Source organism: Anopheles nili, chromosome 3, assembly GCF_943737925.1.
Source record: "Anopheles nili chromosome 3, idAnoNiliSN_F5_01, whole genome shotgun sequence".
NCBI classification, from domain to species: Eukaryota; Metazoa; Arthropoda; class Insecta; order Diptera; family Culicidae; genus Anopheles; species Anopheles nili.
This window is the reverse complement of record NC_071292.1, coordinates 70,194,668-70,210,257: the sequence shown is the minus strand read 5'-3', so window position 1 is coordinate 70,210,257 and position 15,590 is coordinate 70,194,668. Positions and strand designations below refer to the sequence as shown.

The 15,590-nt window shown below is 50.8% G+C and overlaps 2 protein-coding genes across 2 annotated transcripts; one reads left to right on the top strand and one right to left on the bottom strand.

The window, feature by feature from the left end:
• Positions 1 to 1,802: 1,802 nt before the first annotated feature.
• On the top strand, positions 1,803 to 2,762 carry LOC128726146 (chromatin modification-related protein MEAF6). Its single transcript, XM_053819936.1, has 3 exons — positions 1,803 to 1,885; positions 2,009 to 2,212; positions 2,316 to 2,762. Exons 1-3 carry the CDS (start codon positions 1,808 to 1,810, stop codon positions 2,760 to 2,762), a joined length of 729 nt encoding a protein of 242 aa, XP_053675911.1. The 5' UTR covers positions 1,803 to 1,807.
• A 791-nt stretch (positions 2,763 to 3,553) lies between these two features.
• LOC128724968 (uncharacterized) lies at positions 3,554 to 15,091 on the bottom strand. The gene is made up of 6 exons (XM_053818688.1): positions 14,537 to 15,091; positions 5,548 to 9,087; positions 5,253 to 5,478; positions 4,835 to 5,158; positions 4,590 to 4,761; positions 3,554 to 4,477 (listed from the first exon to the last, which is right to left on the bottom strand). Exons 1-6 carry the CDS (start codon positions 15,089 to 15,091, stop codon positions 3,706 to 3,708), a joined length of 5,589 nt encoding a protein of 1,862 aa, XP_053674663.1. The 3' UTR covers positions 3,554 to 3,705.
• Between the last annotated feature and the right edge of the window lie 499 nt (positions 15,092 to 15,590).

The following is a 15,590-nucleotide window of genomic DNA, read 5'->3' as shown; positions in this document are numbered from 1 at the left end:
CAACACACGCCGTTCGCACCAATATAGACGACGGCGACGAGCTACATTCCTGCAGCCACGGCAAGCGAGCGCAGGGACTGTGTAATGGAGGCACGCATTTTTTTAATTTCTATCCGCCGTCGTCACGCCGCGCCGCACCCGGCCACTTCCTTCAACGGTTCTCGGTCTGCTGGCACAGCACGAACACCAACGAATGCAAGGGCACAAAAAAGCGTGGTGGGCTTTATGCTGGAAAGGCAAAAACGCAGAACCCCTGCATAGTGCGTGTCGGGAGTAACGAAATATTACGTTTCCACTGTTCCAACTCTGACCAGGGTGTTCTTATACAGCTGACGACTGGAGCGGGGCTTAATTGGCAGTCGATAATGAAAAGGACCCACAAATCAGACCTCTAAATTTCTTCAAACCCACCAACTCACACACCAGCCAGACGCACGCAAAGGCTCACGAACACAGCACGCGTAAATCCAATTCAACCTCGATGCAGCTGGCTTGCAACGGCTGTATGCAGCCAGCGAAAGACAATTGAAACACCAACGGTCGTCGAATACGCTGTCGCCCTCGGTTGTTGCACACCGCACGCACACGTGTGAACCCGAACGCACACCGAACGAATACTACCGCACGGACGCGCGCTGCCTACACTCCGTCGGAACGAAATACGGGAAGCGACACGGTGCTCAAGGGTCGCTAGCACCTACAGCTCGATCTCGCCAACATGTCGTCATCGTCGTCACACATAAAACAGAAAAAAAGTGGCCAACCCGGACGGGGAGGGCCCGCTGCTGTGACCACGAGGCGAAGATGGAACTTTCTAAGCGTTCTTGTTAGCCGTATGGGCAATGATTGTTCCTTCACGAAACGGAATCGGATGGGGGGGTAACTGTGCCTTCTACATGTTCATGTACGAACCCGTCGGAGGCTGAGGTGGATTACAACTACGATTCGATCATCTGGGACGGAGAAACTTACGCACTTTTATCCTCCCTCTCAGAAGCGGGAGCAATCCACAGCAACACTTTCTTTATTCGCAGCAACTACGCGTATTCCGCAACCCGTTTTGCCGATTTCGCGAGAAATTCCTTATTTCGCACTTTATTTTTAACCGAAGAAAGAAAATATGGCCGATTGCCCGTTTGCAAAGAGGCAGGCGAAAGTGTGCATAGGGTGACAAGGCCGGATCGGGCAGGAGAATTTGACATCCACAGCCACCACCAATCCGTTTTGACAACCAACCACCACAGCCCTATCGGATGCAGTCGCTGCAGACTTATTACTTTCAATTTTTACAAAACAAATTTCAACAGAGACAGATTGATGTTTCTGGTGATGATAGAAGTATAATATTTCCATAAAATTCACTTATGTGGAACAACTTATGTATGTTGTAAAAAATTTTCATTGCCATGCAATGCAGCTAAGGTTATCACAGCATGCGTGTTCATTTGACGTTCACGTCAGATAGCCCTGACGCCATTGGTATAATCGAAATTGTTTTTCATCGTATTATAGTAATTTTTCACCAATATGCTTTTGAAATCTTAATTGGTTACTATCGTTTGATCGATGACTGTCTTTCAATAATTCCATTCACTCTTCAACGCTTGAAGTCAGCCGAGGAATTAGTTATCTAGCTACCTTCCCGAGGGCGCCAACAGCTAAAGTCAAGCTGCTGTCAAACGAAGCTGCTCTTGTTTGTTGCCTGCACGATAGGAGGAGCCCGCTAAACAAACGCTGGGAATTGTTTGAATTCCTTGCACTGTCCTAGTCCCAAATTACTCGAAAGCTAGCACAACCGCCACACGAAATGTCCACAAAATCCTCTAACAACATTGACAGCCGTTCCGAGCTGGCCGACCTCGTCAAGCGGAAGGCGGAAATTTCGGTAAGGTACTTGGCTACCCCGGTCAAATTGTTATTGTTTACAAACGAGACGGCGCTATGTCCAGCTCGTTCGTTAGATGTATGCGAAAACTTTGATAATTCTTACTGAGACTACCTCCTACAGGAAACGCTAGCTAATCTGGAACGGCAAATCTACGCCTTTGAGGGCTCGTACCTGGAAGATACCCAACTGTACGGAAACATTATCCGCGGTTGGGATCGATACTTAACCACGAACAAAACCACCAACTCGAAGGCGGACAAGCGTAACAGAAAGTTTAAGGAAGCTGAGCGGCTCTTTTCAAAGTCGTCCATTACCTCGATGGCGGTAAGCCCTAGTTTGCTTGTTGGCACGAATGTTCACAACGATTCTATTGTGCCCTACCATCTCTCGTGGACTTATTGTTCATCGAATGCGTTTGGTTTTTCAGGCTGTAAGCGGATTAGTAGACACGAGTGACACGAAACACGAGCGCAACTCGGAATCCGACTCCATGACGAACGATGATTCGAGTGACAATCAGGTGGGGTCGATGTCGACCGTCAACCATTCCTCAAGCACGGGTCGTGAACCGGCAACGGCTGCGGCAATGTCCGCGGCGGCTGTCCCTGGGACGGGGCATGATAGTGCGCAGAAAAATTCCGTCAGCAAATCTCTGACCAACCAGTCCAAGTCAAACACTGACAAATCGTCCGCCGCCTCGTCCAGCTTCCTAAACCGCGCTACAACGCCCACCAAGGAATCGAACAATTCCTCTAGCTTAGCCAAAGAGTCGGCCACCAATAGCAGCACACCCAGCAGCACTGCCAAACACAAAGCCAGTAACATTGGCTCAATGAAAAAGGGTAGTTCGAATAAAAAGGTGCGACACCGCTAGCGGGGAGCGAGAAAATTTCATTATTTAAAGGTACGGCCGTAATATTGGTCCGAATGATAAGCGGGCAGATGTTGTCATCTCTAGGCTCTTAAAAATATGTACATGTGACATGTGAATGTATTCATTTTAGTTAATAAATAATATCTAATAATGCTTAGCGACGTAACACGGTAGGAAAACCTTTGCTTTGTGCTAGAAGGGACTTCTGAGACATGATGATTCTCCAATCTTTCGATGGGGATGCTGAATCTATATACCGCACGAGAGCATAGTTTTGCATTTACTCAATATTATATCCGGCAAAGTATTAGTTCGGCGAAATCGTATATTTTATAATGCATATGATTTAAGGGGTTTATTATTTAAAATACTATACACATATAGTAGGCACTTAATCCTAGGGGCTCTGATTCGTACGTTAGCATAACCATCATAATGTGCGCGGTAAATCATCGGGGCTTCTTTATTACTATTCCCAGAGGACTGGGCTAAAGAAAGTAAGTTTGAAAATTTCACTTTTGACCAAATTAGTTCAGTTTTCACTAACTCTTAAAACAATCCTATCCTCGCTCTTTCTCTTTTGTTTCATAATAAGTGATAATCTAACGTATAATAATCGAATGGTGTATATGTGAGATATGAAAGATTAGTTGGTAATTGCTTTAAAATGTATGCTTTTAATTATTTCTTAATGCACATTTACATAGGCACACAAAAAACTAGAGAAAAAATATAAAAATCGGAAAATATGTTGACTATCTCTATATTGCATTGTTAGCCAACAGTGCTAGAACTTAATTTGCTTTAAATATTGCATCGGATATTGGAGCTGTTCGCGCCAAACTATGGTGCACCAAGGGGAAGGAACCAGAAACGGATACCGAACGGAACGGAAGGAAAAAGGAATCATCATACTTACGTATAAGCGGAGCACGTGCTCCGTCTACAGCTGGATGAACTTTGAAGTCACGAGCTGGCGCAGGCGGATGATCCGATTGTAGATCTTGATGGCCGGTCCGATCTTGATGCCGAGGTAGTTCATTAAGTCATCCTGCGTGAAGCTGAGGAACGACTTGCCGGTGATCTCCTCGTGGCGTATACGGTTGGCGCAGTCGCCGCATCCAGGCAACTGTTCAATATAACTTGCCATCTCATCCGTAGTCCAGTGTAGCGGATTTTTACGCAACCCATCGCCCCGGTTGGTGCATTCGTCGAGGTAACGCGAATGTCGCCGCCACGTCTCGTACGAGTGCATCAAACGCGGACCGTACTCAAGGATAACAGGCATGGCCAAATTAATTGATGACTCCTGCACGCTGCCCTGTTCCGGAGCAGGAATGGTGGTACCGGTGGTGGTCGTGATATCTTCTTTAACACCGATAACCCGATCACGGTCATTCGACGAATCGTGTGAAGGCGGCGGGGTCGTGGTAGACGACGAGGGGGCTATCTTAACATCCACATCTTCTAAGTCTTGTTTCAGGCGCTTTGGAGCAGACACCATCGGTGCTTCTATTGCTACACTAGGGCGTCGCAATGCGATTGATTTCTCGATTTTGGGCGCAATAGAAGCTACACTCTTTAGCAGCGAGATTGGAACGCTTTCCTTTATGCTAGACTTGCTGTTGCTATTGCCGCTACTACTACTGCTGACTTCTGGTTTGATGTCATCCAGTGGTTTATCACGTTCATGGAAAACATAATCAATTACTTGGCTGCAAGATTGATACGCAAGAAATACACAAAAGTACAATTAGCAAAGTTATCAAACCCCGCAAACGTTTAGTCTATAGAACGCCTTTCCACCGTTCCCTCGCCGACACTTACTCATGGCTAATCCTGAGTGGCTTCAGCTCCTCACCCATCCAGTTGTTGCGCCTGTAGGGACACTCTGTTGGCCTGTCATGGAACTTTTTGCTCGGATGCTTCGCATTGCCCCGTCCCAGACAAAACTTTAGCTCGCACGTGCCATCGTAGGTGCTCGTCTCAAACATGTAGTCTGCGTGCAGCACAAGAAGAATGAGACTGTGTGAGATTCGATGGATGCTGTTAACAACAGTGTCCATGCTTACTTGGTGGCGGTTCCAGCGGATGCTTCGTGCGAGCGCACCAGTTGATGGGATGTAGGTTCGGGCTATCGTCCTCAATCCAGAAGGCATAGTAACGAGGCCATCCGTCGAAGCACAGCCGCACCTCGTATCCATCCATCGCAACAACTGTGGCCGGACGTATCAAATGCTTCTGCTTACGGTCGACCACCTCGAGGCGTTGGCCCAGCTTAAAGCAAACCGGTGGGCGCGTGCGGAACAATGCTTTCCCCGCCGGTAACAGCGTCCGTGCTTCGTTCCGCGACTTGTACCGCAAGTACTTCACCCAATCGAACGGTTTGTTCCAATCTGAGAATGGTAGCGGTGGACAGACCTTCATTTAATATTCTTCTGCTACATGGTAACAGCAGTCAACGGTGATACTCACAGACACCGTACGTACCTGGTGGGGACGCGATTTTCTCGTTGTTATCTCGGTGCCAATTGACCGGGTGGATGTAGTTCGAATAGATGCTCACCCAGTAGTCGTACCGGTTGTCCCACCCATCAAAATGCACCAGCACGCGGTCGCCCATCTTGTCCGTCACTGTGGCCACGCACAATTTACCCGATTTCTTCAGATCGTCCGCCTCGAGCGACATTCCAATTTCGAACTTATTGTCTTCATGCTGCAACATCAAGCAGAGTGGCATTCATGTTAGGTTGGATTGTCTTAAATCTATTACCCCTTAACTTACCGTGTTGTTTAGATGCTGAAACCAACTCTTGTCCGGCACGGATCCACCCGTTTCCTTCAGATATCGGCTCCACTGGAACGTGTGGCCCTTGCGATTACCCGGAGGCTGCAACGGACGGTTCGTCGAGCTGCACCAACCAGGCGGAAAAATGTCCACCGAGTCGGCGTTCACCCAAAAGTCGTACTCCACTGGGTAGCCATCAAAGTGTAGCTTTATGCGGAATCCGCGCACTTCAACCACCGTGCAGACGCAGAACAGCGAGTTATTCTCTGGATCGATCGCTTCCAGCTTCATGTCGGCGCGGAACATGTTCTCCGTCATTCCGGGAAGCATCGGGTACGGATTGGGACCAAACAATCGAACCGGAGCCGCATGGACTTTCATTTGCGTAAGGTAGCGTTGCCAGTTAAACTCAAAGTCTTCATTGGCAACATCCGCGATGGTGTCGCTTGCCGGGTTGTTAGCCCCGGAAGCAACATCCGCCTGTGGCGGTTGTTCCAATGGCAGGGGCGTTCGGCTATCTGCATCCAGCGAAGATGGCAGAAAAGCTCGAAACTCTTGCCGTTTTAAAAACGAGCTCGAGTTGAGATTGAGCGAACTCATCGAGTCGTCGTCGCTGGTCGTGGTTGTGGTGGGTGTCGTGGCGGAGGATGGCGTTGTCTTGCGATGCTTCTTCGGTAGTGATGGCTTCTTCTTTGCCATAGCACCGTCGGCCGCTATGTCAGCTGCTGTGTCCTTCTGTGTTACGTCGGCATTTTCCAGATTCCGATGCAGCGGTACAGTAGAATTAACCGCCTTTTTCGGCATGGGCATGTGCTTACCATCCGTCATGAAAAGTGTCTCCTGCTGGATGGCGTGGGTGGAATTTTGGATGTACTTATGCAGGGTCGCGTTGGACGACGTTAAGATGCATTGGATGCTGCAGTATTCCGGTGTAACAAAGTCCACCGCACGGCCGCGCCCGCTACAACTGTGGCATCTGTACTTCACATCATCCCCGGCCGTCCGGGGTCGTTTGGATGAGGCCAGTTTCAAGCTGGTTGGCTTCACTGGTCTCTTGCCGATTGATTTCTTCATGCTCTCGTACACGTTCGTGCTGCAGTGCCGATCGTACTCCTCAGCCGTGATGGGTTGTACCATGCCAAACTTGTTGAACTCGAAGTGAATCAAGCTTTCGGAGAGATACCCGATACCATCATGCCAGCGCAGATGCTCGGCCACCGTCGTCGAATCCGAGAACGTTCCCGAATCGTCTTGCATGCTGTAGGACGACTCGGATGCAGGAGCCGGAACGGGTGGAGACCGCCCAGTGGAGGCAGTTTTGCCCTCAGTACGCGATTTCCCCGATGCCTTCTTTCGGCCGGTCGGTTCAGACGGAATCCTACTCTGTTCAACCTTTCCGATCGTCACATTACTCTCAGATGACGTGGAAGAGGACCGAGTGGCGTCACAGTCCTCGCTGGTTTCCTCCGTCAGTCGGGACTTTTTGCGTTTCTTGTCCCCAACTATCGTGGATCCGTGCTTTGCATGTTTCTTCAGTTCGCCATCTGCAAGTAGGTTTTTGGAGGGATTTTTGCGTTTGGTACCTTTGGCGAGACCTGCCCCGACTTTTTTCTTTCCCACTTCCTGTGAGGATTTCGAAACCTCCATCGTTTCATTGCACAACAGCGATAGATTTTTTGCTGAAGGGCCAGTGTGCTGGATTTTCTCCTCATCTCCAACTTTTTGCCCATCGTTGAGGAGCGCATCCTTGCTTCCAGCGACCAGCTGCATATTATGCAGCTGCGTGTTCGATACGCGTATGATTTTGAAAGCGTCATCTTTGGCCGATAAGGGTGGGAAAATCGTCCGTGTGGCATGCTCCGTGGAAAACTCCGAAAATCGGCGGCGTATACGAACTGCAGGCATATCGGACACGGCAGAACCTTGTGGAGGTCGCGCTGGTATCACCAACGATGGCTGATGTTCCGAAACAGCGCGCTTCTGCAAACGCGGGCTTATTTTGGTCTCTGGCGCCACTGTGACACACTCCGGAGTTACTTCCCGAGGGTGGAGATTCTCCGATTGTAATAATGCTGCGATAGCATTGTCCTGCTCGAGCATTTGTGCCATCGTATCGGAGCTGAACGAAGAATCGAGAATCTCGATCACCTCTGTCTCCGTTGGCGGTTGGTTTTGCTGCAATCTCTCGGCGTCTTTAGTGACATTGTTGTCCGTGGTCTGAGCAAAGTTGGGCTCTTTCTGTTGGCCCTCTGCCGACTCATGTGCACTAGTTTCTTCCAGATCCATCACAAGTGGGTCAACATCGCTTGAAGATGATTCGTCCTCACTGTTACCCTCGGCTTCGGCGCTTCCGACGGGTACAAATGCCGATTGAACCGACACGGGTGTGCAGGGTGGTTTCTTGGTGGGCTGTGGTACTACCGGAACCAGAACACTGGCCGGCATTGTCACGTATCGTGGTGCCCGACTGACATCAGATGGTACCACTTGCGGAGGTTGCAGAACCGGAAGCCGGGGAGCCGTAAATGGAGTTAGCTTGGGCATTGGTGGCAGTGCATCATGTTTCGCTGGTAGCTGCTGTTCGTTGTTGGTCATCGTTTTAGAGGGTTTTTGGTTCATTCCTATCGACGTACGGCGTTGTACGATGCGAGTCATTGGCACGTTTGGTCCCGGTTCCATTAGAGCTCTGTGTACTGGGTCCAATACCGGCTGCTGCACACGATTGACCATGCTGGCCGTACTAGTGACCGTTGAAATCGGCTTCAGCAAGCCGGAACCAATGGGAGTCTTGTTTTGGGGCACGTACAATGGCGGCATGTTGGAAGCGGTGACGACCGAACGTGCGACTGGCACCGTTGGCCGAGGGTTTACCAGTACCTTCGTCGGGACAGAGTTGCCAGCCGGTTGCTGTGAAATGTTGCTAACCGAGGGTGTCATAGGGGACGCTGGACGAACGACAGTGTGTTGTTGCATGACCGGTGCCGATATTGGCTGCATCAACCCCGGCTGTTGCTCCATACCGGTCGGCATTACTTTGATTGTGGTACCGAGAGGCAACACGACGTTGTGAACTTGTCCGGGTGTGGCTGCTAAAATTGTCGGTTGCTGTTGGAATGGTGACGCGCTCGATACGACGACAGGTTGTACGATTACCGAACCACTGACTGGTACGGTTGCGGAGCAGATGGAATTAAGTTGCCGTTCCATCGGGACCCCCCCTGGAAGGACCGCTGACGATGTGACCGTGAGTCCTTGCAGCGTATTTGTGACCACGGACGCGACGTTAGCTTTCGTGACGATCGGGCGGTACACCTTCAAACCGGTCGGTGGAGCGGTGAGTAATCGTAAGTCAGTGATCGCTCCGGATGTGGTAACACCCGTGGATGATCTCGATGGCAGCACCACCGCCGTGGTGTTGGTATCGATCTGCGCACTTGGGATGACGTTTTGCTTCACGAGAGTCGATTGGCCGATTTTTGTCTGCTGGAAAGCCATAATATTGGTGTTACCGATCTGCACAGTTGTACCGGGTGTAATCTGGAAATGGAAACCGAAAACAAAAGAGATGGTACTGAATGAAACATAAGCCTTTGAGCAAGGGAAGGCACCACGTAGAAAAAGATACACCACACGTGCCGAACAAATTAGCATACACCGTATTATGTGGCATTATGCAGTTAAGGGGGCAAAGAAAAATGCCACCAGAGCAAAGGGAGACGACATTCTGCCATTCGCGACACAACTCGGATTGAATTTGTCGGAGGACGTCAATTAATCCGTAAATCGCTTCCATCGCTGCATATCGAGGAATTTTTGCACTATCGCAATCGCGCGCACACACAACCACCGGTTGGAGGACCTGCACGGAAACATCCAAAGGGCAGCCGGATGGAAAAGATCTTATCCCGGCCGAGTGGGGGGCCAATTGCTCCCGACATTTTTATTGCGGCGGATCGAACACACAGCGTGCTACGTGGAGCTTGCAGCAAAATAGCTGACAACCTGCAACCGAAACTGGCTCGTTGCATGCTGCATTCACTATCAGTGCGCTCACCGCCGTCTCGAGGGTGGTGCATAGGCTTAAACGTAGTCAACAGACAGGGTGGTAAAAGCGCATGGAAATTGGAACGTACAATATGCACACCCTGTGCCATGTGACACACACGCTGCTGCCGTACATGCGAGAAAGGCTCCACACAAAACGGCACCTGGCACCTTTGGCATGTCCCCATTGGTTCCGGTTTTGTCCCAACTTGCCCAGCGAACAATGGGCACGGATTTAAAGAAAACACTGACAAAGAAACCCAATCATCGGATGGATTCACACCACAGGCAAGATTACACACATCGCCCAGGTCGATATGGGTGGAGACGCCGGATTCGCACGTGCCGCCCCCGCCTCGTCGTATGGTTTGCGGGGTTGGATATTGCCAAAATAAAAAAACGTCACTATCACGCGGCCCGGGAAAACACTTTCCCCCGTGTACCGTTACTAACAACGCAGAAAGTTCACTAACGGTGCGAATTCACCATCCAGCGCAGCACCAGCAGCAACACACGGCCCACGATGGAGCATTCGTTACTCACTACTCACGGAGCCATGGGTATGTTTCAATGTGCGACCCCGATCAGCAGCAAAGCACGGCACACTTTACCAACACCAACACGGGCAGGGTGATTTTGACAGCCGCACTTTGGCGGTGAGAGCGCCGGATAAAAATTGGTGGAATTTGTGTTTTTTTTTGCTCCTCAGACAGAGACCATGTGAGACTGATGCTGATCGTGGTCGAAGAAACTGTCGGTTTTCTCGATCGATGTGTGTTCGCTCCAGCGCATGGTTTTGGGTTTTGTTTTCTCGCAAGAAAACATCACATGTCGACGCGGAAAAGAGGCAACAAACAAACACATGACGAAACAATCGTGTGTGCCAAACAGCTGCAATTGTGCCCTGTTGTCCGGTGGTGGGTTCCACTATCACCCTTTGCCAATGTGTTCTTCCGAAAAGTTTCGTTTCGTTTTCTTGCGTTGCAGATGATGAATCACGTTTACGTTATGTGTCAAAAACGCACAAAACGTTCCCGCTGTTTGTCACATTTTCTAGCCACACGAAAACGGGTGCACTAATCGGACCGCTGTACGAGTTCTGCTAAGCGAAGCGGGCGCACTTCAACGCTCGGTTTTGCTCGATAGATTATTCAACCCGGAGCAGTTTCCCCACGTAATACACGGTGGTGGTGGCGCCCGTAATCAGGCTGTACACCAGAGATGTGTTCGCTCTCTATCGGCCAGACGCAGCCAGAAGGTGGTGGGAGCGGGGAACGATTCAAACGTCAAGTTCCTCTCGGTCGGCGTGAATTTTCGTCACTTGGTACTGTGCGCTCCGTTTGTTTGGTAACGCTGCAAAGAATCACTTCTCCGCGAACGTTACTTCAATGCGTTAATTTATTTGCTCTTGTCTGATAATCAAACTCATCTCCGTCCACAGACCGAACAGTTTCGATGAGTTTAAAGAACGAATCATGGATGGTCGGGCTTTGTGTGCTGTAACCATTTTGCACAGCTCAACCGCCATCCCGTACACGCACGTACGCACACAAACACCAGAATGGGAGTTGTGACAGGCGGTTGGGTCAGGACGGTGTGATAAGATGAACTTCGTTGATTATATCTCTGATCGGTTCTGTTTTTCACACCGCTTCTCCGAATGCATTATTGTTTCGCTTTGATTTTCCACCGTTGCGTAGTGCGGAATCGATGGCGTACACGCGACGAAACCCAAACACACGCTTTTGTTCCCGAGGGCTTTTGGCTCAAACGCGTGTGGCTTCTTTTAGGCAGGGAATTCTTGCGTGGACGATTTTTCCACTCTACAGGACCTCTCGGCCGCAACGTGTTCGATGAGAAGGCACGCTCGCTGTTGAAAAGCACACCAGTTGGCATCGGTGAGTGCCTTTTGCAGGTCGCCTTAAACGCCAAGGTTGCTGGAGCGCAGTTGTGAATGCAATTGGTGGAAAATGAAACCAGTTGCAGAAGCGCTACTACGTGGACCGGGGCTCGAGGGATCCTCTCCTCTGTCTCACACCTGACACCACCTCACCTTCACTTCGCTTCCCGAAGGACGGGGCACACATTCAGACCGAATGTTCGTCCCCTCTTGATTATGGTGTGTTGCGTAGGGCCTGCTTCTCGTTGTCCAACCTAGGGCCTCTACTGCTGCGTGAGCGTTTTCACCAGCCCTGGGGAGCAACAACTAGGAAAACGAACGGGTTAGGTTAGTATACACACTGCACACACGTTGTTGCCGAGCGGCGGCCTTCTACTTTTGGCGAATTCCGGTAGAGAGTGACTCCAACCGTACACGATGGGGTTGTTCTGCTTCGCGAAACCTTCGCTGAAAGGGAACCTGATTTTGATTCCACTCCGCTACTACACGTCCTCGTCGGCGTAGTCGTCGGTCCCCCACTGGGGGGTTGGTGCGCTAGCAAAAAACCAGAAAAACACACGTACGCATCGTAGCGCACACACACGCACAACACCACGATGTAACGCCTAGTCGGGGGTCTGGGGCTGGTTGCGCCCGAACCGTTCCGTAGCGTTACCAAACCCCTAGCGCTGCGTGATGGAACCCGCGAGAGCGAACGGTAGCTTTCTCTTTTTTCTCGCTCTCTCTCTCTCTCGGTAGCGCGTCTCACCGTTACCGACCTTCACACGGGTGCAAATGCGGACCGCGTGCGTAAAGCGTTACCAACGTCGTGAACCGCGAAAGGATCTTTGCGTGTGTATCCTTGGGCAGCATTAGATGGTTACGATCTGGATCGGAAACGTGCTATAGAACCGCGTGCTTTGCTACCAGCCGCCTGAGATCACAGCCAATGGCGCAGTTTGAAGCAAAGGAAACGAACAAGCCAGTTTTGCTCGTCTCCAATGGCAACGAGAGGCACACGCACACACGCGTTACCAGCGATATCGCCGCCGTTGGCGGATGATTTTTCTCACAAGCGCTGTGTGGCTTTTCTAATGCGTAAATAAGCACGTTTTACTGTCCGTCACCTGGATGCGAAAGGATGCGCGCCTTGCGAAGAAAGAACAAATAATAAATGCTCACTCTCGACGATGACGACACATTGCGACGTGAGCAGAGCATTTGCGAGCGGTGTGCAAGAGTAACGCACCACTTGTTGTGCCGCTGCAATGATTACGAAATGACAGCAAATGGTAGGCGGCCAGAGCACATTTCTCGCACATTTGCCCACGGCCATTGCCCATCCCTCTAGCAAAGATGCCATGCTTCTTCTAGTGCACTCTTTGCCCACTCGTCCTTTGTGGTGTGTGGTGGTGCTGCCTACCTTCTTCCCTTTTCCACTCCACGAAATCGTTTGTATCGCATGAAATGCACAAATAGATCGGGGGTTTGTTCGCTGACGCGCAGATATGCAATTCGGTGACCAACACCTGCCACACCACGCTTTGTGAGGAGGTGCGCAACACTGCACTTTGCCTTATTACTGTTCCTTTTTTATCTGTATCTCGCGCGCGCTCGTTCGCCCGTTACTTGCTTCCAATCGATAACAATTTCATTTTCTACATTCAATCTCCCGGGCCGTGGATGGATGATACCGTGCGGATTGTGGATGTGCACACACACACGCTCGTTGTCGACATCCGCTTCTTCTGAACCGTGCGCACGGTTTATCCCTTACTGTGAGGAGTACGGGGACGTGTACCCGCTTTGCCTTCGTTCTGACGGCCATCATCACCGCCGCCGTGTCCGCGCGCGTGAGCTTTCTCGTCTCTTGTCTTTTCGCACAAGATAAGCGACAAAAGTAAGCGAGACGGCGCTGCCTGCCTGCTGTGATGCGCTACTTTTGTTCACAGCTTTTTTTTTTCTTTTCATCCTCACATTTGCAGCCAATGCAATGCACCCGTTGTTGTTGCTCGCTCATTCGTTGACCAGATTGACCAAAAACGACGGACGATCGGTTTACGCTGGTGGCGCGCCGTGTACAAGGACAATGTTGACGCGGGCAACGCGGTACGGGCTTGGGTGGTGTGCGGAATGCGGCGCAGCTCCATCTGACAGTTGCTGTGTATCGGATGAAAATATACGTACCCTCTGAACGAAACAAATTGTGAGGCGAGAAGCGATCACCGGAAGGATACCGGAACTGGATACCGTTGAGCTGCTATCGAATGAAGGTGTTGGTGGGTACACAATTCGTCACCACGCGGCCGACCATCTGCGATCGCTATGATCACCACTGACAACACGCGGCCTGTGGTTGTTGGTACACTTTTCACCACAGACACGGCTTAACCCCCGATCCGTTGGGTGTTGTAATTCCGATGTTTGGTTGACTTTTTCGTGCCTGAACACAAAATCGACGCCTGAAATTCGCTTCCGGTACGGCGTTACCCACCGTTTTCCTTGCGTGCACACGGTTATACTATGGCCGTTTTGTGACAGTTCCGCTCTAGTCGGGCTTCAGGCAGCTTCTTTTCACCGTCCCTACCCGTGTGTGTCCCGTGGGCCATAATCTCTCGATGTGTTGTTCTGCGCTCTCTCTGCCCCGATGGTGTTATTTCATTGATTCCGCACCGCACGTGCTTGGGAGTGTGTGCGTGTGCAAGCAAAGTCAGCCTTCCGAAGCCAGATGCCAGCTGTCAGAGTGCGTTTTTCGCTCAGCAGCAGCAACAACAGCAGCACTAACGCCACATCACACGCACACTAGCGAGCGCTTCCGTCACGTTTGCCACTGACGTTTCGCGCTCATTCCGTACTCGATCGGAGAACGGGAACTCACGCCACCACGCTCGAGAGCTAGCGCTATTCGACGTGCATACAATTTTTGCTGCCTTCCCTTTCTCTCTCTCGTAAGCAAACGGACGCAGCATATAGAAAATCATAACAATGATGCACCGACCGACACCCCAAGAGTCGGGGAAATCAATTCGAATCCCGATAGTGCGTCCCCTGAAAAGTACTTACCTTGGATGAATAGGAAATGCCACCAGTGTTGGGCGGTTGCTGTACGCCGCATGACTCCGGCCGCTGACCATGGATGATCTCGCCAATGACTGCTGGCTGCTGCTGAGCGCCTACCGGCGGGTACAGCACGGAACATCTTCCATCGATGGTGGCAGTCACCGTAATCGAATGCGAAGGTAGTGAAGCCGTTCCTGGGTATTTGTTGCTGCTGGCCGCTTTCGTGACAACGAGCTTTGTCTCACGTGTGTCGGTCGACATGCGGGATGCATGAGATGCCAGGGCAACGGGTGGCCTGTTGAACGATGCTAACGGAGGGGCAGTGATGGCGGATGCGGGGAACGCTTTTTTGGCCACTGGCGCTCTAACGAGTCCCGGTGCAGGTGGTGCATCCTTCTGCTGCTCCACAATCATGATCTGCTCCTGGTCACCGAATTTCATGACCATCCGCTGCTTGCCCGTCTGCTGATGGGCTGAAGGATTCGGTTGGATCACGATCTTACCCTCTCGGTTTGCTACCGCGGGCATCCCTGACGACGGTGGTTGTGGATTCGGCATTTCTATGCAGTCAACGATACGGATTTATCTCCACTATATCCCCTATGTGAGAAGACGTTGACGAAATCAAACACAAATTTTCGCACAAAAGCTGCACGCTAGGTTCGCAGGAAAACACACAAAAACGGTATGCACGTTTTGAAAATCATCCACTCTGCGTAGCAGGAGTACAACGAATGACGAATTGGGCACTCTTTCTTCCTTCAGCTCTCGTCGAAACTCTCACTTTTCGCTCGCTCTCGTACACACTCTCTCTCTCTCAAATCGCGCGTTTTTTAGCGTTACGGGTACGCGATTTGACGTTTGCGAGCTGGCTAGTGTTGGTGCGTTCAAAACGGCTCTTGTTTCGGTAAATTCGTCAAGAACCCAATGGGATTGGGTATTTTTCCCGGAAACGAAAGAATCGCAACACGATGGCGTTTTTGTTTGGTTTAGAACCAAACACAAGGTTTTGGTTTGGTTTGGGTTTTCTACAAACACTTACGCACACGCACCACGG

What these genes read in the sequence shown, in the direction of transcription:
- LOC128726146 (XM_053819936.1), top strand. Translation starts at nt 1,808, where the DNA reads ATGTCCACAAAATCCTCTAACAACATTGACAGCCGTTCCGAGCTGGCC. An exon ending in AGCGGAAGGCGGAAATTTCG is followed by an intron (nt 1,886 to 2,008) that starts GTAAGGTACTTG and finishes TACCTCCTACAG; the next exon opens with GAAACGCTAGCTAATCTGGA. An exon ending in CGTCCATTACCTCGATGGCG is followed by an intron (nt 2,213 to 2,315) that starts GTAAGCCCTAGT and finishes TTGGTTTTTCAG; the next exon opens with GCTGTAAGCGGATTAGTAGA.
- LOC128724968 (XM_053818688.1), bottom strand. Translation starts at nt 15,091, where the DNA reads ATGCCGAATCCACAACCACCGTCGTCAGGGATGCCCGCGGTAGCAAAC. An exon ending in GAAAATCGCGTCCCCACCAG is followed by an intron (nt 5,159 to 5,252) that starts GTACGTACGGTG and finishes TACCATTCTCAG; the next exon opens with ATTGGAACAAACCGTTCGAT. An exon ending in TCCGCTGGAACCGCCACCAA is followed by an intron (nt 4,762 to 4,834) that starts GTAAGCATGGAC and finishes TGCTGCACGCAG; the next exon opens with ACTACATGTTTGAGACGAGC.